Genomic DNA, 23,423 nt, shown 5'->3' with positions numbered 1-23,423 from the left:
ACTTTGCTTTTAGTCTGAGAGCAATGCCGGACATTCCTGTCTGATGCTTGGGGGATTCAGCCAACTAACAGATACATTTGGTGAAGAATCTCATTCTAGTCATGCCCTCCCTTCCTAATTTCCCTTTTCACTGTTTTGTCGTCTTTGCCTGTTCCTCAGGGAACCGAGTGATTGATAGCCTAATCCAATGACTGTATTACAGCTGCCTCAACTTGGACTCTTTTCCTTATCATTAGCAGTTAGCCTATGGTTAAATTCACAGCTCACTGCTTGGTACAGCCCCTGAGATTTAAGGGTCTGGCCTTTAGAAAATATTTAACATAAAATTGAAATCTTGACATACTGAGAATTCAGTTCTCTGCAAGGCTTCTTTAATTAATTCAATGTACTGTACCATTGTTCTATATGAGGCTCTGACATGGTGAACTGTTACTGAAGCTCACAGAGATGTGTAATTCTAAATTAAACACTCACTTACCTACACTGCATTTGTTTCCCAAGTACGTGTGCATGAATGTGAAAATTTAAATCCAATCTCTAACAATAATAAACCACAAACCAATTACACCTAAGAAGTAAAGACTCTTCATTCATTTTGAGCTCAGAATGAGCTTTTTTCAAAGAGGAGAAAACACAGCTTTGTTCAAATGCTCTGTGTAAAGACTCCTCCTTCATTCTTTCTCCAGGACGCATTTAATCTTTTGGTGAATGAAATCAATTATGATCATTTTTAATCAACTACAAATGGCACCTGTGCTAAAACTGTGAAGTATTTTCTTTGTGGGAATGAAATTGGCTAGAAAATATTAAAAATGGAAAAAAATATGCTTAGTTCTCTGACCTTATCTAGAGAATAATACTTATTTTTAAATAGCTATAGGAAGGATGTAGACCTTGATCTATGCTGTAAACCTTTGCCCTACTTCCAGTCAGTCGATGAGCTGCAAGCCTCTATGAAAATGGCAGCTGAGTCCCAGATGAAAAATTATGCATCTCATAAACTGCTATTCTGCTGAAATGTCAAGCTATGGCAGGGCTGTACCTCAAACTCAGCACTTGGCATTTTCCTTCTGTCTGCTTTGTTGCCATGAAGCAAACATGAACAGTGAGGATTTGTGTAGGGCAGGTAGCAGGCGAGCTCCCTGTCAAAAATCTATTATTAGGGCTCTGATCTCTCCTGCATGGACCAGTGACGGCAGTACACTAAGAGAAATCAGACTGCTGCAAGGACACGACAGAAAACAGAGGACTCTTTGTGAATCCTGACATAATATATGCAAATAAGGGCTTTTAATGGCTGAGCTACATTGAACAGGAATAATAAAACAAAATTAAAATTGTACTAGGGCATATATTTGTTTTTCACCCCTTTCCACACTGTTTTATAAATATATGTTAATGTAAATAGTCTTTAACTCTTGGTAAATATTTATACTAAACAGGAGTGCCTATGCATACATACATTTTGTTTTGTATCCAGTGATGGGCAGCTTTTTATTCATTTCTATTGACCAAAATCCACACTGCACTGTCACTGACAGAACTGTGATGAGTAAAGTGAATGCTCTTGGTTGGTTTTTTCACTTTTCTTTTAATGATGTGTCATCGAATTAAAATTAAAAGGCAGCCTTTATTATTATAACTTCAACTTTTTCTCTTTCAATATAATTCATACATTTCAGATTAGAATATATGCCTTTAATAAAAATGTCAATATACATTTTAATTTATTAACTCCTGAAAAGCATTCCCTTAAATGTCACAATTGTTCTTGGACAGTGTCTTTCTGCAAAAACAGACAGCTCCACTAACTTCAAAAAGTAAGTAAAATTAACTGTCTCTGCTGGTTTCCAATAATTATACATTCCTGTGTTTAATGACTGAATCCACCACCTAGATATTCTCCTTCTGATATCCCTTGTGGGCAGCTATGAAGCTAGAACACACAGCTTCCTGAATCTCTCTTTTCTGGAAAACAAGCACATGTACTTGCACATGCTGTACAATAAATTTGTGCAAATAATGCCAAAGTACTACAGCACATAATAAATGGACAAAGCAGTAACAGCACACAGACATGAGGTATTTGAACTGCTACTGTAAAATGCTGCAATATTTCTGAAACAAAGCATTAAAAGAATACATAGTGAGTGCACCATAGAGAGATTTGCTTTTAACCTAAGTTTTTTGCTAAGTCCAGTGTATGGTTTTATAAATTTATCCCCTAAGGATTTGGCTTCCAGACAAAAACAAAGAAACAAACAGATGACAAAGAACAAAAAGCCACGGAAATTCGATCAGAAGCTCTGCTTTATTTTGCCTGCAATAGATATCCCATTGTGCTGCAATGTGATGCATTTTATAAAACACATCTGGAATATGGAAACACAGTATGAAAGCTCATGGAAAAAACTTTTTATTTTTTTGAATTTTAAAATATATTTCAAGGAAAGAAATCTTAGGAAAGAGTGCAGCTGCTGACAGTATATTAACATTTCTCTGAGAAACCTGGCAACTTATTCTGGAATCTATAAAATACGAAAATAAGCATTTTCAAAATAATTTATAATAACTAAAACATCTGTTTCAGAGCTAGAGGTCATTATTCATCGTGAGGATAAAAAGCCCCACAATTAGCCTTTTTTCAATAACAAAAAATAAACCTTGCAGATACTTGGCCCATGTATAGGAAGAATTCACGATCAAATCTCATATATTCTACATTCTCAAACCTGAAATATAGCTAGATCCATTCTAAAAGCTTCATACTGGAAATCAAACTGTCTCTAATGCTCAAACTCATATAACAGCTATACAGCTTGAAAAACTGTATCTTAATTTTAGTATTTTTTCTTTCATCATAAGGGCTTATTTCCTTAACCATATTTTGTATAGAGTTCATTAGGACAATTACACTTTTTGAAAAATGAGCAGTTCCTGTAATTTTTTTTTTTTTAAATGGATGAAGACTAAGGGATCCTCTAAAAACAATGTCCTCTCAGAAACAGGGCCACAAAAATATGCAGGGCTACCATAGCTTTTGGACTCATCCAATGGTCCACAGTGAAAATTAATTTTCTTCAGAAAATAACCATATATCAAAATTAAAGTGAAATTTTTCCTGATTTTATTTTTTTTCTCCTCAGCAGGATATAGATAAAAGAAGAAGAAAAACTGGAGAGATTTTATAATGCTCAATATTTTTAGGGTAAACTTTGAATCCAGAGGGTCCAGCTATGACCTGGGCTCACACCTGGGATTTAAACCTGGCTCTCCCAAGTCAGGCTCATGTACAGGTCAGCAGCCTGTGCTAGTATGAGTGTGTATCCTGTGAGAGTTGTTTCACTTTGTATTAATAATTCAATATTTGCAGGGAAGTGGAGAAGAGAGAGACTAATCCTACAGCCTAGTAGTCAAACATCCACCTGGGATACTGGGATCCCTCCCTGAAAAAACCACCCAAGAAACAGGAGGGTAGGAAGGAGGAAACGGTGATGCCTCTTGGGGCTTAGTGATTTTCAGCTGATCAAATTAGATCAAAACAGGAAGGTCACTGCCCAAGCACTGGCTGGCAAGAAAACATGGGCTGTGACAACTCAGAACTAAATGGGGGTTTCAAAGTAATCGCATTCAGTCTCTCCTTCTTCGAACAATTTAAAAAAAAAAGTTAAAAAAAAAAAAAAAAGAGACAAAAGTCTGTTCTCAAAACACCTCAGGATTTGGCAATGACGTTAATAATTTTTTTTCTTATTATTTTTGTGTATGTTAGATAAATCATAGGAAACTACCTATAATTTAGTAATTTAAGAAGAATTATAAAAAAAAAATCCTGCTTCAATTTCTCTCATTTAGAAAAATGAAGAATGAATCTCCTGCATACAGCTGCTTCTGCATGATGCAGACAAGAGAAGGGATGAAGAGGCCAAGGGGAAATTTTCTATGGAAAATATTTTTTCAGTACATTGCCACATAGAAGGACATTTCTGAACACTGGAGGACAGGGAGGTCTGTCAGTCAAAATGTCAGGCAGCTTCTACGCCACGGTACTAACACATCTTTTTGTTGGAAACTTTCATCAAACTCAGTGGGGGAAGTTTGTACTCATCTGGAGAAGGCAACCTGCACTGCCCTAACAAACTGTGAGCACAGTAAATTTATAGATCTCTGAAGAACACTGGTCCTTTAAGAGACCAACTTCTTGTCCCATGACCTGGTCACTGCCGGCAGACAGACACAGGGGCTGGATAATGCTGAGCATCACCAGAGTTCCGTCAAGGAGCATTTCAGACCTCACCAGCACACCTAAGGGGACACTGTGCTGGGACCCCCGCAGGGCTGGGGCCAGCTCCCACCTCACCCATGGTCACACAGCACCCTGAGTGTGGCACCCCAAAGGATTGGAATTCCTGCCTCACTCTCTGTACCTCTGAGCCATGTGAGCTTCACTGCTAGTCCAGAACATATGCACACGGAAAAATCCAGAAAGCCTGATCCAGCTTGGCTGTGTGCTGTATCTGCCCTAGGTTTGTGCACAACAGAACAACAATGAACCAGCTGTGCTTTGGGAAAACACGCTGAAAATGAATCAGACTTATTGCTTCTATAATAGTGCTGTCTTTCACTTCAAAAATTAATTCTCTCTCTCTCTCGGAATTATTTGGAAAAAACAACAAAAACTTACTGACTCTATCAGATAATAAAATAAAACAAATTTACGCACATCAAAATAGAAACTCAGTATGTTACAATGTGAAGCGACTTTCATGCCAAGACCACAGAGCACTTCCCACCAAGCCTGTGGGCATGTGGGTGGTGTTCCTGCCATTCCACAGACAGGAGAAATAGAGCACGGAAAGGTCAAGTGTCTGGCTGCAAGCCACATGTCTCCGCCACGGCACAGCCGGAACAGAAGTATGGCCACCCTGCCCCTTGCTCTGACAAGATGACACGCTCTCCCACTTTTTGTCTTCTTGTAAGCATGCTAGCTCTCCTGATTTAAAACTGCTTTCCTGCTTTTGGAAATCTGTATACTGCTAAACCTGACCGCTGAGCAGAAAGTATTGCAACATGCTGCTGAGCTATTGACTTTATTGGCGCCGTGGCTTTCTTTTGTGAAAGGAGTCGTGGGATTGGGACCCAGTGAAGACTCTTTCAAAACATAACAAATTGACAGCACTTCCAGTATTTAAAATATTTTTTACATAAGCAGATTTGCATCATAGGTAATAGTGCATCCTAAAATGTCATTTTCTCTCCCTTCTGATACATATAAAACTTCAGGAAAAAAATTTATACTTATACACACTAACACATATATAAAAAAAGTATAGAAAGAACTTTTCCTTGGGTCCATTTAGTATTGTAAACCACAGATGCACTGATACATCCTCACTTAGAACTGGGCATGCAGGGACCACTGTAATTTACACTGCATACATGTTTCAAATTTGTGACACAGACACACTTCTCATAATGCAGCCATTTAATAGATTTTATTAGGCAGAATTATGGTAGGAAGGAATATTCACAAATTGCGACTTAAATGAGAAAATGTGAATGGTGTTACTTACATAAAATACTACTGCAATAGTTCTTTTATTAATTTTTAATGCGCAGTACCCACTGTGACCTCCTTTATTCTTTTCCTGTCAACATGGCAGGCTAGAGAAATTGAAATGGGCTGTAGCCGTTCTCTTCTTGTTCCCCTCTTTCTCCCATTTTGCATAATATTAAAATATAACATCTTATTGGACTGTCACTGTGAAACCATTATGCGATAGGCATAATGATTTTTTTTGATTGTTATCACTTTTGTACTTTTCAGCATTCTCTAAAAAATTCCAAATTCTATGTAGTTATCTAAGGCAATAACGCAATTTGCCACTGAATACACTCATCTGAATTAAAGTTAGCTTAAAAGTCATCTTTTGCTACATTTCCTATGGTTCTCTAAGGATAACACCAGTCACATAAAATAAAGCATATTTTTGCCTGTCTGGTCTCCTCTGATTACATTTTTGGGGTGAGGCAGGAGGCGGATCTGATAGAATATAGTGTTTGACTCAACTGGGAGGATGCTATTACTTCTTTTATGTATATTTACTGCTACCTCTATCACCAAGGAGACTAATCTCCATACCAGTAAAGCCGAGAAGCTCACAGTATTGTCTTTGCAGGGCCAAGTTTATGTTGTCACAGCAACAGAGTTCACAGGGTCAATAGATTAATACATTAGTGTGCACCGGCACTGAACTGGGGGGTAAAAGTTTTGCAGCTGGTTTGAAAATTAAACTGTGAAGCTGAACTTGAAAATATGGGCTACACAAGATATTCCTGTATATCTTGAGAAATAGGCTACAAAAATATGCATATATTTGCCTAATGCTGTCTATCATTTTTACCACTGTGGGAAGAGGAGGAAATAACCTCTCTAGAAAAGGTGCACTTACTGGGAAGGAGGGAGGAAGGCTGGAGATTGGGCTATGAAACATACACTGCATTTGGATTGTTGATATTCCCCCCTGTGATGCCCTTTCATTAGCCTCTGTCTAACGTGGGGCCTGACAATTGTGACAGGATGAAAAATTTGAGGAAAAGCGAGGGTCACGAGGGAAGAGATTTCCTTCCCTCTCCAGTGACCCTATCACAGTATTCTGATGCAGTGCTTTACCATTAAGGAAAGGGCAACCCAAGAGCCTTCACACTTAATCTGTTCCATCTGTCATGACTTAGAAACATTGACCAGCAGTGAGCTTTAAGGACTCAGTGCGACTGCAGACATGATATTCTAGCCCACTACAAGGACCTCCTGATGTTTTGAAAGCCTCCAAGGAAGTACCATGCATCAAAAAGGGCAGCACCTACCTGACATGCCACCATATGTGGTCCTCAGTCCTCGACCAACTGCTGGCCAAGGTGTGCTGTCTGCTTTCAGTCCCATCAGTCCTGACACAGTGTTGGTGGCTGTAACACCATCTGCGCCACCTGTGAAAGAAAAGGTCAGTCACTTTTTGTGAAATCGTATGTATAAGAACGAGAGAGGATAAAATACGAAAGAAAACCTGTGAAACTCTGAGATGACTAGAAATTCAAATAAACAGCTGGAGAGCAAAAGCAACAAACTGCAAGGGGATGCACAGAAAGGTCCTTTTAACTGATCCTGGGCTAATAAATTTAGCACTAGCTTCAAGACAGGCTGCATCAGCTGAAGGAGCTGTAAGGGCTATAAGACAGCATGTGGAAATGCTGGGGCTGAGACAGGCAGATGTCTGCCCTTCAGCTGCGTGGGACAGAACCTGCTACAGCAGTTGTTCAACACCTGAAGGTACCTCAAAACAGTGGCCATCTCCTCCAGGCTTCTGTGCAGCAAGACAAAAGAAGCAATGTGATAAAGAAACAATTACCATGGTTCTAAATGATGAATTAATACACCTACTTGAAAACTTATTTGCTGCCCTCTTGTATTTTAAGCTCTAAGGAAAAAATATATAAACCTCAAGTAGTGAATTTTTGTTTTTTCAGAACACACACACACCATTTTCACAACTAAATACAGGAATAAGGAGATTTACAGTGGGATGGTAAACATAAATATGACAGAAGTAAAAGCGTGTAGGGGAATACTATACAATTTATTGCTAACCATCCAACGTGGTTCTCTTCATATATTGCTCTTTCCTAGATGCATGACAAAATTAGGCAACCTTTGATCACTGTGCTTATTCTAAATAATTCAAACAAAATATTTTCATATCAGTTTCTGTTGTTATCAATTATTCCAGCAACATTCCTGTTTTACCCCATGCAGCAGATTAGTAAATCTGCCCAACTTGTGCACTGGAGTCACTCACCTTCCTGCGCAGCCATTGCAATTTTCACAATATCAGTGACATTTGGGGTCAGTTTGGCAAAGAAAGGAATGTGAACAGCTTGTCTAACCCAGCGACAGATGTTCCGTACCAGCTCTGGATCCTGTTCAAATAGGCCAGATAAATATAGAACATAATTAAAAGTAATACGAACAAAAGGTGTATTAAGGAAATAGAAAACTGTGCTCTAAGTGGCTATGCTGCAATTTTGTGAAATTGCACATCAGAACTGAACTTCATCTCATTAGTTAACTTATTTCAGATACACCAAGTAACTGCAAATCCATTACAGAAATGTTAGTTTGTGAAAAAAAAAAAAAAATTTCAGAAGACAAAGACATCACAAAATGTTCCCTTCTCAGAGAGAGGAAAATACCATTTTGGATGACAATTTTACCCATTTATTTTAAAAATTACTTTCCAGTCTTAATGACTCACCGGATGTAAGGTACATTAAAAACAAGCAGTATCCCATAAAATAATGTGAACCGAAAGCATTGTCTGATCCTGCCTTGATCAGAACAAGGATGAATCGAGGTTGCAGGGCTATCAGAATGCAATTCAGCATTTCTGAACTCTGAGAATAACTTGAGATGGCCATAGTGTAAATGAAAGATCAAAATCTTCTCTGTTAAAGCCAGAAATCGAAATCTTCAAGTGTTGGCTTTTCCTGATTTGCAGTCATTTGCTTCTCTTATGGAATACATCTCACGTAGACAGTAATCAACTACCCTTTCCACTGAGGACAGTTCAGTGGAACTAACACCTGCATCTGGCACATACAAGGGTTCTTTTTCAACGTAACTCTTGTTTTATTATTCTGTGGGCAATTGATAATGTTCTTCAACAAACACCTTAAAATTTGCAATAGGGATGCATGTAGCATGTGGTGCATATTCTGGTTAAAAATTGAATGGCGCCATTAAAAGATTTAGCACAAATATTACCTGTGGGTAGGTTAATCAGTGCTGCAGCAATTATTTACATTTACTAAGTCTTTATCACCCTCTCAGATAATTAAATCTGTCATATATGAATAATCTTCTCCCATTTGGATATTGTAAAAACTCAGAGAGCTGCATTGCTATGTAGTAACTGAGAATGGGATGAGACTAAATGAAATTTAATTTTAAACAATCCAGTAGACACCAAGGTTGCCAATCTAGTGAACACACAGGAAATGTCCCCATGTCGTTTTTCCTTTTTACACCAATGGTTAAATACAAACAAAAACCCCACAGGCTGTGTTACTAGAAAGTACACAGTGCTTGACATGAATAGTAAAATCCTCAGACTTAGCTCTAGCATCCCAATAGAAACGGTGATCTCCTGCCCTGAAATATGTATGAAACTCTGCACCGGCAGTATGAAAGTAGTTGCAGCTTTGATTTTCATTTCTGTTTTGAAGTTCCTTGACGCCCAATGCAGAAAAGAGAGACCCTCTAGAAGACATGAATTGTATATCCTTTATGTTAATTCTTCTCCTTAGAAATCCTTGAGATAATGTTCAGGATGTTGGCACCACATAACTCATTATGTTAGCTTCGTTGTGCTTGTAGTGCTGCCATAAAAATTCTTATTCTAACACACACTAATGCCTTAAAAATACAATTATTTCAAACCACATTGAATAAATTTTTGGGAGATGACTTTCATAAACTCCAATTTTCATCCTACCTAAGACAATTTAACTAGTTTATCTTCTGTAATAAACAATAATTGTTTGGTGTTTTCCCCTGAAAGTAAGAAAAGATCTTTATTTTCAATCAGTTCTACTTCTCATACACCAAGATTAATGTAATTAATGCAATGGAATGGTCTTCTATTTCTCATGCTAGTAAACAGGTTAAATATCTGATTGCACAAGCACATGATTAGAAAAAGCCCTTTTAAAAGGCTCACTTGTATCGGCCTTGGAAAATTGCCCATTTTTGGTCCCCATAAAATCACAGGTAAATTAATAGGAAAATAATTCAAAAATTGAAGTGAAGGAGGTAAAGTCTTTCCTCCTATTTCAGTTAATATTCCAGGGGGAAAAAAAAGGAATGTTTAGTGAGTAAACACTGAAACAATGAAACAGAAGTTAAAACAGTGCTTTGTTGCATAGTGAGACAATTACTGATAGAAATTGGAAAGGTGATGAATTTTATACAAAAAAAAAATAGGATTCTTATTAAATTTGACAACTCTGAACTGAAACAGGTATGTCTGAAGGCTATTTTCCCCCCATAATGTTTTGTCCAATTAATTTGCATATATAACTAAATCTTGTATGAAGATAATGCTGGCTAACTTTTAAAAATGTCAGTTTACCCTTGTGCCACCCCCAAAAGCCACAAAAACATGATGTATCTTGCTGCTTCCCTTTACAGTGCAAGTCCTACAAAGGAGTTGTGCTGGAACATTCAGATGATCCGTTCTTCCATCCTCCTCCTCTCCTTGCTCTGCCTCCAGACCCTCCTGCTCAGGTTTCTCCTGTTTGCAGGAGCAAACACCAGAGAGACACCTCAGCCCATCCTCTCTCCCGCCCCAGCAGTGACACTTCGAGTGCCCAGTGGTCACAGCCTGAGCATGCCTGCTGCCAGAGGGATTTCAGCCACCAAGTCACTGCCTGAGAATACCAGAGCTTTTGTGCTCTACAGACAACTAATGTATTCACAAAGAGGAACATTATCCTCACTTGGTTTTGTTTTAATTCACATTTTCTTCTTTAGATCATTAAGAGAAGTTATTTGTCAGGTTATAAATTTCAAAATTCCCTACTATATCCACCCTAAGGACTTGAAAAAATGCATTTTAAGCAATCAGATGGCTGAAACCAGAAGATATTGATGTCACTGGACAAAATTTTCATAGGAAATGAATAAACTACACTTGTATAATCCGTGGGAAGTTCACTGGATGGTGCACAACCTCTCCATAGAAGCTTGCGCACCTTTAGACTAAAACCAATTTGCAGAGGTTACACAAGAACACATTTTTGAGAAAAATAAAGTGATTAGATATTGAGAATTCACTTCTAAACGCAATCATTGACTAAAGAAATGCAGCTTAAAACTTAAGATTTCTGAGGATAATTATTTTTCTCATTCAGCAAAGTTTTAAACTCAGGCACAAATTCAGCAAGGTGAGTAGCATGATACAAAAAACTACTTTTGAAGAAGTATGTACAGGCTTCATTTTGCCTAATTCATTTGACTGATTGAGGACCTCCCATCTACTTGAATTTCTGAAAGACTGACCCCAATTCACAAATTGCTTTTTCCAATTCTTTCTTGGATTTATAAAACATTCAAGGGTGAGCATATAACTTGTGAAAGACTGAATCTTGAGGCCAGTAAATCACATTATAAAACATACTGTCAGTGCTAATACAACATAAATATCTTTTTTTTTACCCCAATGTAAGTTTATGAAAGTGCCTGCAGCTTTTATCATTGATAAAGCAGTTGAAGAAGCCTGCATAGTCAAGAAATATTTTCTAAAAGCTTTGATATGTAAACTGTTACTAGCTGTAAAAACAGCTGGGCATTTGTATTCACAAAACCAACAATATGAACTAAATAAAATATTATTCTGCTTAATTTAGTAGAGGATTGTACTGCTTTTGGTTCAAAGTCTACCATGTTGCTAGAAATTACCTTCTTTCATTATACATAACTGGGTTTGTTGGTTCTCTCATTAATAATGATACAGCGTGATTGTAACAGAATGCGTAGCATAATTTTGCACTGTGTGTCAATCCGGAAGAATGAACAAATGCTCCAATGGATTGTAACATCCATTGCCAGCACACTTTGTTTATCTGCTGTGTTTTAATTTTTTTTTAAACAAACCCCATCTAAATAAAAGCTTGGTAAAATTATCATCGGCTAAAACATAATATTGATTCATGCACTATACCTACAAGAATCTGTCAGTAAGTTAATACCATATAAAGTCTCTTCTGGTATAAGCTGTACATCAGCATGTCTTCTGTTTTCCTGTTAATCAAATAATGCTTGTTTATTCCAAAGGCACAGGAGATTTGAATGTTACAGGGGTTGTCTTTTTACTTCCCCTAAGCAACAGTACAGAATCATTTTCCTGAATATTCATTATAGCCTTGGGCTAGATGAAGCTTTTAATCCTAACTACTCATTGCCAATGGGTAGATATACTAGAGGAAAAACAACTATTCACCTTTTTTTTCTAAATGATCACATGATAAGCTTAACTACAACCATAACTATAAGTCCTCAGAAATTAAAGCAGCAAGTTGTCTACTGATTGCATTTGGCATCAGTAATGAGATGAATCCCCTGTCCTATCACCCCCAAGGCAGATACATCCTGCATGTTTAAAAAGCAGTGTGAAAATGCTGTGCACAGAGTAGGTCACCTCTCCTTGTGTTTTATGGAAAGGAACAAAACCATGATGAGATTACCATGCAAATGTCTGGCTGCAGATTTTTGGAAATTTTTTTATTGTGACCTATTTTAAGTGTTCTTTAAAGGCCCTCATTTTTGCACTATCCTGTTACTGCACAATATTTACACTGAATTCAGAACACCTCTCTGAGGTAGAGAATTACTATTATACCTGTTCAGTAAATGGAGAGAGGAGAGTCAGACAGCCTGAGGTGCACCTCCTACAACTCACCTTGCTTTAGTGCCCAGTTTTGCAAAAGTCATTTGCGTAAGGACTTGAAAAGGTTTGGCAGAAAACTGCACCTGATTCTCTGGACTACTTTAAACCATGAGATACTTTACACATTAAGAACAGAAATATTTTTAATACTTGGATTCAAATAGATTTTCAGAGCATTTGAATTATGCAAAAGATCGAATTGCAACTACTTTAGTGTAACAAACGTGTTTGTGAACTATGCAAATACTCCTTGGGAAGCATGTGTGTGAGTGGATCCACATACACCCGTGTGCATATACATAAAGAGAATACAAATAACAGTCTGAAACATGTCATAAAAAAACCCCAAAAACCTGTTCAGAATTTTCCCCAAGAGCTTCATAAGAAAGGTTAAGACTCAGTAGAGCACATTAGTTGATCTTGTCTAATTAGTACTACAGAAAATGGACCATATACTTGCAATTTTCAGGATGTCCCTAAATAAGGGTGGCAGTTCTGTCTCACTAAGAACAGGACAAGGACACGTACAACTGTGAAGAACGAAAATGCAATTTTTCTCAGACAAATTCTTGACTTTACATATGTATGAAGGCTTCATTACATAGACCTACTGGATTTATCACCATACCTCATGTTGATGATTTATGCTGGTCCATTATTCTGTGATGATGGGAGGTTCTAGAGAGCGCAAAGAGGGTTGCAAGATGCAGTAAGACATTGCATGTAAAGTCCTTAAACCTCATCTATCACTGACTACAATGACCTAAGCAACAAAGTTCCAGAAATTAGAATACTTTCTTGTATTTAATGCAAGAGTAACTCTAATCTTCTTCATACACGTCAAATCTTTGGTGGCCACAAGACTATTCTGATGTGTATCTGTTGCCTATGAATTTTATGGCTAAATAAGGCATTACATCAGCATGTTTGCAATTTTAATTGCTGATACTACGTTACAGAGGACTTTTTTTGTCTTTTTTTTTTTTTTTTTTTTAATTTAGCGCACATGAAGCTGATATGGAATTTCTTATATACAGCTAGGAAAGTGTAGGCAAGTGGCACCAGAAGTTCCTTATGACTTCATTTTTCTCATGGCTGGTTTTCTTTCTGTACTGACTTTTCAGAAAGAAATCTTGTATTCCTGTTGTATCTATGAGCATTGCAGGAATTTTTTATATAAAAAAATGTTCTACAGTTAACTTCTCATTCTGAGCAGTAGATAGATTTTTCAAAACAATATCTCTAGCTATGGGATAAGGAGGGAGTGCTTTTATGATTACAAGAATGATGTAGCATAAGAAAAGCTTTTTAGGTGAGAATTTGCAAGAGTCAGCTGTTAAATTTAATACATGTGCTACTTGCACTGTTTCATTCAACAATAGTCTACTAGGAAAGAGTTAAACCTATCCTCAGTCAAATTGCTGTCTGATGGCCCAGGAGAACTCAAATGCACCCTCATCTGAAAAGCTAGAAAGGAGAAGAGGATCTTTCTCCATCTACCAGTAACCTCCAAGCAGCAGGTCAGCTTTCTAGACCACCCTACTCTCCCTCTGAACATTACAGTGGCCCTACCTGCCACAACCTCCAGTGTGGAAAAGCAGGGGTAGGATGCATTTGGAGCAGCTTTAGAAAGTGAGTAATGATCTTTTCTACAGATCCCTCACATATTCAATCCAATTATCAGCTCAATGTGTACCCATAGATCTGCATCTTTTACAGAGATCCCATAAATTGAATAAGGACGTACTAGCCTGAGAAGCTGTTACTTTAAATATATCTATCCCATATTTCTTTTCCAGATTAAATATGGATCCAGAAAAGCATTAGAAAATCATAACTTAAAAAAATACTCAAAAAACCCCCAAACCAAAACAACCAAAAGAGCCCAACTCTGTGTGTGAATTAGCTATTCATTAAAGTATGAAGAAAAAGTAAAAGTATGGGAATTCCAGCTTAAAGCATTGCAAATCAGTATCTGTAGCCTTCAGCACAAATATATATATATATGTTTGCGTGTCTATGTGTATTTTACAATTTGTCCTTTACACAGCTATTTCTTCCTCCTATGAGAGGCCCAACATTTTCTTCATAAAACTGTCTCAAAACCTACACAAAATTTCCACAGTACCTAAATACAGAAAGAACTACAGTCAATCACTATAGTAGGAGTCACCATTGCAGAATCTCATGGTTAATTTTACTGCCTTATTACATGCTAGAAAGGAGCAGTTTAGGTTGGTCATCTGTCCCATTTCAAACTTAATTAAAGCTAACAATTTGTTTAAAGCCTGTCAAAATAAGGGAAGGATTTCCCAGGATAGAAGATGAATAACTCTCTGCTTCTCATCTGCAGTGAAAAATTCTTTCTCATTTCTCAGGAAATTTGACAGCTTTTGGTCAACATCTATTGACCGCAGCTGTCAAAAAGAAAGAAATGAAGCAGTTTAACCTAAGGCAGGAATAACAGTTTTCACGGTTCTGTGTGAACCTATCTATATATATTAGGAAAAATTAAAAAAACTGGCCTAAATTACATCAGAGGCTTTGGGTTAGCCTGGTCAGCTTCACAAAAATGTAGCTGCTGGTTGAGAGCTTATATCCCTCCAGCAAGAATCCATGATGTGACGTGATGTGAAACCAGCGCCAGACAATAAACTTCTAGAGATAATGACAGAATTCAGGACTCCTTTCCAGTCCATACTGCAATGCTTTGTGGCATGAGATCCAAAGTGTACTAGTTCAGCCAAATAAAAAAAACCCAACCCCCAAAATTCAAAATCTCATTAAATATCTTCTATAAAATGGTACACAAAAATCCCATTCAGGCTAAAAATTGAAAACATCCAAACATGAAGAATTTCATATTTTTTTCTAGGAGAATAAAAATGTTTAATCCCACTGAAGCCTTCAGCTTTTATTAATTAACTTGCACTTTGAAACAACAGGTCTTTTCAATGTGAAGGGAGATTGTAGAGGTGGGGTTTTTGGAAGCATTTCTAAAAGATCAGAGATTCAGAGGAGAAAAATTAAGAAAATTCCACATAGTTACCATTTAACTAAAGTACCATAGCAACAATGTGCATTGTGACTATTGTTCACTGATTTAATTCAAGGACATACTTATTTTCTACTCTCTTACACAATTTAAAATGCTCCTTTCTTTAAAAAGTCTTTTGAAACAAGTCTATTGAGTAAATGAAGACATTTATGTTGTTTTTACACAGCAAAATGTTCTCTTTATAATTTGAACAAAACCTAATATTTTTAAACTAAAAAGATATCATATGACTTATATAACTAAGCATGTCCTACTTGTGAAACATGCACATTTTTGCTTACAAAATACTGCACTTTAAGATGTAGAAGTATAGCTTGGAAAATTCCCATTCATTTTTACAGACTATGTTTGTTCTTTTGGTTATAGACTTATCAATTAGGCAAAAAACATTACCACTTGAAGACCATGTAAAGACTATACTCCTGTCTTTAAATTTAAATAAAAAACCCCCCCAACCTTACAGAGAGTAATGACTCCCAATTCATAGATGTTTTTGCCAAAGTAAAAATCGAAGTGAGAACTGAGAGACCTGACTGAACTTTCTTTTTCTTCTGGTAAGTTATAGGAACTAAAAAGCTCCTGTCACCCAGCTCCATTCCTAGATACTTGGACTTTATTAATTTAAAGTAAAGCTCCAAGCAAGGTGTCAAAATTTGATCAGCTGCTCCTTCAGATCTGTCACTGCAAGTTCCACTTGGGAGAGCCTAATTGAGATTTTCCTTTTCGTCCAGTGATACCAATGTGTCACTGGGCTAAACCAAGTCCCTCTGGATTAGGTCTTGGTTTTGGTCATGGCTGAACTGAGAAGTCATAACTCTGAGACCCTGTCTATACTGAGATCTATACTGAGAGAAATAATAGTGGGTGTTGAGAAAAGCCAACAAGAGACCGGGGTTCCTACTTCTCAAAGGAGTCACAGACTCTTCTCAGACTACTTTGAGAAACTGAAAGAACAAATTGGTGTACATAAAAAAACCCTTTAAATTTAAAAGCATATAACAGAATAAATCTTAAAAGACACATAAGGGGTTCCTACAAAATTAGAATCTCAGAAATTTTTTCCATTTTAGCAGGTCCCTTTCTCCTTTTTCTTTCTTACTCTCTTTCGGAATCACAATTATTTCTCCCTACATCAGCTCTTCAATTACAACTTTTGAAAGATGCTAAAATCACAAGACAAAAAACCTTTGATTGCCTCACTTTATTAAAAAAAAATTGGAAAAGTAACTTGTTACAGAGTTTCTTTATTGTACTACTCTACTGGAGCTGCACAAATGAATGATGCTTAACATATGTCGAATAACAGAGAAAAATAAGCTTAACAAAAAGAACCCACTCCAACAGGTTTTCACATATCTAATCTAAAAGCTGCCAATTTTAACATAGGTCAGCATCCAAACTCAAGAATACATCTATCAAAGTGCTGTGTGGGAGATCCTCTTTGGATATCTTATTAGCAGGATGGCACTCCTACATCCCTTCTGTCATAATGCCGCTCCTCATGACTGAAAACCCGCGTGCGGACAAGGTCAAAAATGAGCTGGAGATTTTTGATTGACCAGTACAGAAAAGTAAAAAAACCATATATTTGTGTTGAGAGTAAGAACAACAATTAGAGGGATGTCAAGATCAAGCACAACTGAGAATTGAAAGGTTGGTTGTTGTCTTTAGTCAGCTTTGTAATTACTCCCTTTTCAGATTACAAAAAAGCTTTTTGTTTCCTCCCCAGCATAAAGAGGAAAACAACTGAATTTATTTTGAAAACTGATTCCTCTCTCTGTGCAGGTGGTTGAGCCATAATGTTTTTCCTTATTCTGAATGTTTGGGGTTTGTTTCAATTATTTTTAATATAAAAATGTTATTCTAAGCAAGCAGAAGAAATATCTCTGTTAGAAACCTGTCTACTTTAAAAATTAAATATAAAACATTTTATATTTGTTTATAGTTACCTTACATCGTAGGGAAAACTGTCCATTTGTTTCACTGTGATATGTCTGTTAGAATTTTAGCAATGAGTATTTACAGCTATTGATTTTAATGCAATATTAAAGGCATTTGAGTCAGATGATTTTCTTTGGTTTTCAGAATAAAGATCACTAACAGTTGGCCTGTAAGATTGATGCACAGATTGGCAGTCCAAATTACCAAATTATTTGTTCCAATATCAACTGGGCTCAAATATTCCAAGTGAAAAACACGAAACTGCACATCTACCTTTAGTAAACTTCTTGGACACACTGACTCGAAAGATTTATTTAACAGTGCTGGTGTACATAAAGTGTTGACTAATAAAAATGCCTTTTTACCCCCGACAGAACAAAATATTTTATATTGGTTGTTTCTAGCCAGCCAAACTAATGTTTCTCATAGCACTGTAAAAAGTGGTATGCAGCATGATTAAATAATATTTCAGCTCTTTAGTTCATGCAGAGGTCACCTGCTAGAAGGCATAAGGGTTTGATTAGGTTTACGTCATACGTGAAATATTCTAAAGGGAAGCACAGAACTCAAATATGTCAAGGCTGCAGCTACAAATAGCTTTCTCTTGTGGTCAGGCAGGCAAGCCCTGTCCTTTCTTATAATAATAAGGCAGAAAATACTAAATAATTGAGGAAAGCATAAACCTTGGAAACATGAAACTAGGGAATTTAAAACCTATGCTTTGAGAAGAATCTGCCACTCAGTTTTAAAATGGTCATCAAGTGGACATGTATTCAGATTTGTTCTACTGTAAAGAGCAAGCTTCCCAGCAAACAGTTTAACTTTCCTAGGAGCTGAGGCTAAATTTAAAGAAATTTGAGTCTAATCCTGTGTCATAGGTTTTGTAAAGAGTATATTATTCTATTCTATCTGGGTGGAGCAGAATTGCTTATCTTTGCCCAAATGGGCCAGTGTCACTTATCAGATGGTGGAGTGCTACTTATCTCTCTTCATTGTTTCACTACTTCCATGGGAATGTCTTCTGCTGATGGACCATTAAGAGCTCATCAGTGACATGACACATTACAGTGCACTATTGTAAGCTGCTCCACACAGGGCGGAGGAGCCAAACCATCTTAACCTAGATAAAAAGGAGCTACAGTCCCACTAGGTATCCAGTTTTTCCACCGGATCCCTGGAGGAAGACTGGACCCATCTCACCATTACTGGAGCCTTTTTCTTCAACGGGACCATCTCTACTCCAATAGAACCACATCTGCCACTCCAGGAGGGCTTACTTTGGACTGCTTCCAACACCCTGACCAGCAGGGCGTCAAGTTGTATTTCTGACTCTGTCAAAGTTTTCTAAAATTTCTTGTTTGTTTATTTGTTTGCTTATTCTTCTGTACTACAACATCTGTATTTTTATATCCCTAGTAAAAAACTGCTATACCTATTCCCAAAATCTTTGCCTGACAGCCTTTTAATTGCAAATTTATGATAATTTAGAAAAGGAAAGGAGGGGCTTACATTTTAAAAGAGACTCCAACCCTCCCTGGCAGATACCTCTCTATCTAAACCAAGACATCCTGAAAACTCTCATGTAGGCAGTGAAGAGACTAGTTAATATATTGCTAAATAACTTTATCAAACACTGGAATAAAACTGAAACCATAGAAAGAAAAAAAAATTAATATGCACCAAGATAAACTATCTTAAAATATTTTATTTTACCCACACAGTTATTCATTAGTGATCACTTTGTTTCCAGTAAATCCTGTTTACCAGATAACATGTTTACAAAAAACTGCAATGCCTTATGGTGCAATTACATATCTAAAGGCAATCCAAAGGGCATGGACATTTGCTCAAGTTTTCTATATTTCCCTCTTCTGAAAACTTCTCAGGGCATTAAAATATAATTTCAAGAACAAGCACAGGTTGCTATTTGTTTTGTTGGTTCTTTTTTTAAAGGGTTGTTTCTTTATGGGAAGCACTCACTATAAACTTCATTGCTGTTAGGCTATTGAAGTGTCATTAAAACAGCCGAACAATGCCAGGTCACTGACACTGTGACCAAACTAACCTTCTCTGTGACATCTGTCACCCATAATGTGAATTTCAGCAGAAATGCTTCCATCATTGTAAGATTGAAAATAAGTGTAAACCCAAATTGCTTTCATGTCTTCATGATTTTCAAGGAAACAGAATCACTTTTACATTTGCTAAGGAAATACATTTTGTAGAGAATGCCTTTCTTTCATAAATATAATTCACCACACATAAATAGTGTTTAAAACCTTATTAACAGCCATAGCATGTCATTAAAAACTTTCAGCAAGTTGGTAGTGCTGTTAACATTATTGCCGAATTTATAATCCCTTTTTATTTTCCATTTTGTCTTTTGAGTAATTCAATTAGAAATCCTTCAAAGCAATAACAGTGGATTAAATGTTGTCAAACCACAATATGAAATTACAGAATAGAGTTCTGATGATGAATTTATTAAACTTTGCATTTCAATTCATTTCTCCTTGAGTGTATAAAAAGCAGAATTCTTTAGACAAAACACCAATTAACTGTCGTACCTCATTATTAAGTATTGTCTCCTTTTAAAAGATAGAATATATAAGGACATAAAGGACACATTCAAGAAATCCATTTAAATCACAACGTTTAATTACACCTGAATCCTGCAACGGTAACAGAAAAGAAATTAATTCTCAGGTACTGGAGGAAGGTGAATGATGTCACCCACCCAGTTGTGACCATAAAGACAGCAAGCTTCTCCTGCTCAGATTTCCTGTGAAATTGCTCATGAATCAATTTTTACTTTAAAAGCAACTCAGCAGAAGGGTTTAGTTTATGAGGAGAGTTCTAAAGAACGAAGGAACAGAAAAAAGAAAAGAAAGATACATCTTCCAACAGAGAAGATTGAAAACTAATCCAAAGAAGTTAAACAACAAAACTGAATTATCATAAAGGATGATGTTGGACCGTGATCAGTGTGAGACATGAACATAAGTCCACAAAACACATCTCCTGACCTGTGAAAAAGTGTGCTTAGGTCTACATTTGTAATAGTTGAAGCAGGCAATCAGCAGCATCCCTTCTCCCTGCATACCCCAGATTTCCTCCCAGCAAAACAATCCCCAGTGCAGCACATCCCTGCACATGCAGAGTAACAGCATCACCACCTCAGCCAAGGAATCGTTGTTTCTCAGGAACTGAATTTCTTGCCTCTGTTGAGCTTTTCCCTCAGCTGAACTATCAAGGCTCCTCTTCATATCCATGTGCTTGGGCAGCAGGCAATTCCCCTCCTCCCCCCAGTTACCCAGTTTTATGGAACTTACAGCGCCTTTGAAACGGTTTGGACACTGAGAAACATGACTGGAAGAGGTCATTTGGTCAAGAAATGCCCCAAAGCAAGAGAGGGCAGTGGCAGACACAGAGACACTGAGATCAGCTAGGATTATATTCTGAAGAACCAGCCAAAATGGATAAAAGTGGCCAGTGCAAGAGAACAAGAAGATGTACGAATCCTGAAACTCCACTGCAAACACCAACATGAACCTCGATCATGCTGGTTTATACTGGATTTTCGGTGACAATGTCTACACTGCTGCTATAGCCCAGTGTAGCACCACTCTGCTGTACTTCGCATTAATTTGTTGCAATAACTGATATAGAAGAGAAGAGCGAGAACTAATACTGCCTGCAGGACTCAATGAATTATACTTAACCAGCATATTATTGTAGGCTGATAGTAGAATGTCACATGAACACAGATATAATCAAATTCTGTTTGGGGCATCATTTATTTAAAATACTTCAAGCTCCTTGCTGGCAGAGCAACTGCGAATTAGCATGCTATGCTGTGCACTTCAATTAAAAAGCAGCCTCATCTTTCCCATTTCCAAGGTACAGCAGAGCAAATCTAATTGTGCCATGCAGTCAGCTCTCATCTTCGCAGAGTAACCAGGGCTTTGGGGTTTTTTTTCTTTTTGTTTTTGACAGATTTGTCATCTTCTGAAGGAGGCAATGTAGGCTTTTATGAAACTTGTCTCCTAATTGCAGGCAATAAACATAAGCACAGCCAGCAGCAGAGACTGTAGCAAGTACAACTGAAGTAAAATGAAAATAAAGGTAAGAAAAGAACCACAAAGCAAGTTCATTTCACATATGGTCTGAATAGTTAAACCACCAGAATCTGGATTTTAATGCTCACAAAAGACATATACATTCCTTCTTCAATATAAACAAAAAAAAAAAAACAAACAAACCAAAAAAACCCCAAAATTTAAAAAAAACCCAAAAAACAACAACAACAACAAAAAAGAAAACCACACCAAAACCAAAACAATAACAAAAAAAATAATTCCCCAAACCTAGATCTTAAATGCTGAGACAGCTAAGATTTTTTATATTTTGGAGGTTAGAAGCTATGACTAATTAATGAGAAATAGTTATATGCCAGGATGCTATTAACTTTTACAATATTTGCTTATTGCACTAAGGTTGAGATCTTTGAATATGAGATTAGTTGCTTTTGAATTGAGACCTTGTTCATACTGATTATCTCACTCCAAATGAACATCCAAGTCCTTGTGCTTCTTTTTATCCAGTACTCATTTTCTATTCCTGGTACAAAGAATACAGTGCCTTTGGTTAGGTATTGAACAGGGTGAATTCACAGAAATGGTAGTCTGAATGAACTCCAGGAGGGCAGGAACTGAAAGGTCTCACTCGGAGTGGTACTAACACCACCACCAGTGAGCTTGGCCACAGCTTTGCCTGCCTGAGCCCTAAAAACTCCAGAGATGGAGAGTACAGCTCCACCAGACAACATATTCCTGATCTGCATCACCGTGTTGGGGAATTCTTTTCCTAATGCGCAATTTGAAACATTCAGCCAGCAATTTGCCCCTTGCTGTATTGTCTGACGTGACAGAGACTAATTTTCCCCTCTTTGCAGCTACTCCTGCAGCATTGTCACATCCTCTCAGGTAGTTGTAGGCTACTCTTTCCTTCCCTCTGTTGTTTTTCACTGCCCACTAGGCCAAGGAGACCCACTGATAATTTTGAAGACTTTGGTTGTTACTTGTCCTAATCGATCTTGTTTTAATCTTGTTTCTTGCGACATTCACATTACAGCTCTCAGACCTGGGGTTTCATTGTAGCAGGAATGCAAAGTAAACCAGATTACTGACTCAATTTAACCATTTATTCATTCCTGGCAGAGCAGCTGGAGAGACTTGTTGACCTTTAGACCAAAACGACAAACACTTAAATTTGTTGGTTTCACATAACATTAATAATTCAGAATAGTCAATGCAACTTTTTAGAAGGATAAGTAAGAAAAAAAAAAAATTAGAACATCTTTGCATGGTTTCCATGAAGGACAAAACGTGCACCACAAATACACCACCACAAGTTAGCTGTTGAAATTGAGTGCTACCATCTCACATGCTTGATTTATTATTTTCATAATTTTATGCTAAAATTACTATAGCAATCAACTACAGTGGGCAAGTGACACTGTCATTTTTTATTCATCTGATCTTCACTATTTTACCTTTATGTTTACTATTAAATGTTTTGTACACATAGGCTACCTGATTCAAAGAAAATCTGTGCATTAGTGCTGGTAAACTTAATGACAAAGTCTCTTACAATTTTTAATTATATCCACTTTTACACAGTTGCAGATTGTTACAAAAGAATACAGACCATAAATTTATTATCATTAATCAGCATTATTAAATATAATTGACATTTTATACAGAACCAGCTTTAAGTAACTTATTGGCAGCAATACAGATGCTTCTTAATATTACCCTCTGGCTAGCTATGCTGTTTGGGCGCCAGAGTGTCTGCACTAATAACTTGGAATTAAAATCAAATAAAAGCTGAGAACTGTAATTCAGTATAAAACAAACAGCCATACT

The 23,423-nt window shown here is 37.0% G+C and overlaps 1 protein-coding gene across 2 annotated transcripts in view; it reads right to left on the bottom strand.

The window, feature by feature from the left end:
- The window catches only part of DPYD (dihydropyrimidine dehydrogenase), a 343,524-nt gene that overhangs the window by 81,786 nt on the left and 238,315 nt on the right, over positions 1-23,423 (bottom strand). For both annotated transcript variants that reach the window (XM_066192389.1, XM_066192390.1), the window contains 2 exons: positions 7,851-7,971; positions 6,865-6,984 (listed from right to left, as the gene is read on the bottom strand). In XM_066192389.1, the coding sequence (XP_066048486.1) occupies positions 6,865-6,984; positions 7,851-7,971 (241 nt within the window). The remainder of the gene's footprint in view (positions 1-6,864; positions 6,985-7,850; positions 7,972-23,423) is intronic.

This window comes from Chamaea fasciata, unplaced genomic scaffold (genome assembly GCF_029207755.1).
Source record: "Chamaea fasciata isolate MVZ Bird 193981 ecotype frontalis unplaced genomic scaffold, bChaFas1.0.hap1 SCAF_10, whole genome shotgun sequence".
In the NCBI taxonomy this organism is placed as follows: Eukaryota; Metazoa; Chordata; class Aves; order Passeriformes; family Sylviidae; genus Chamaea; species Chamaea fasciata.
Note: the sequence above shows the minus strand (reverse complement) of the source record. Positions and strands in the feature narration are given on the sequence as shown.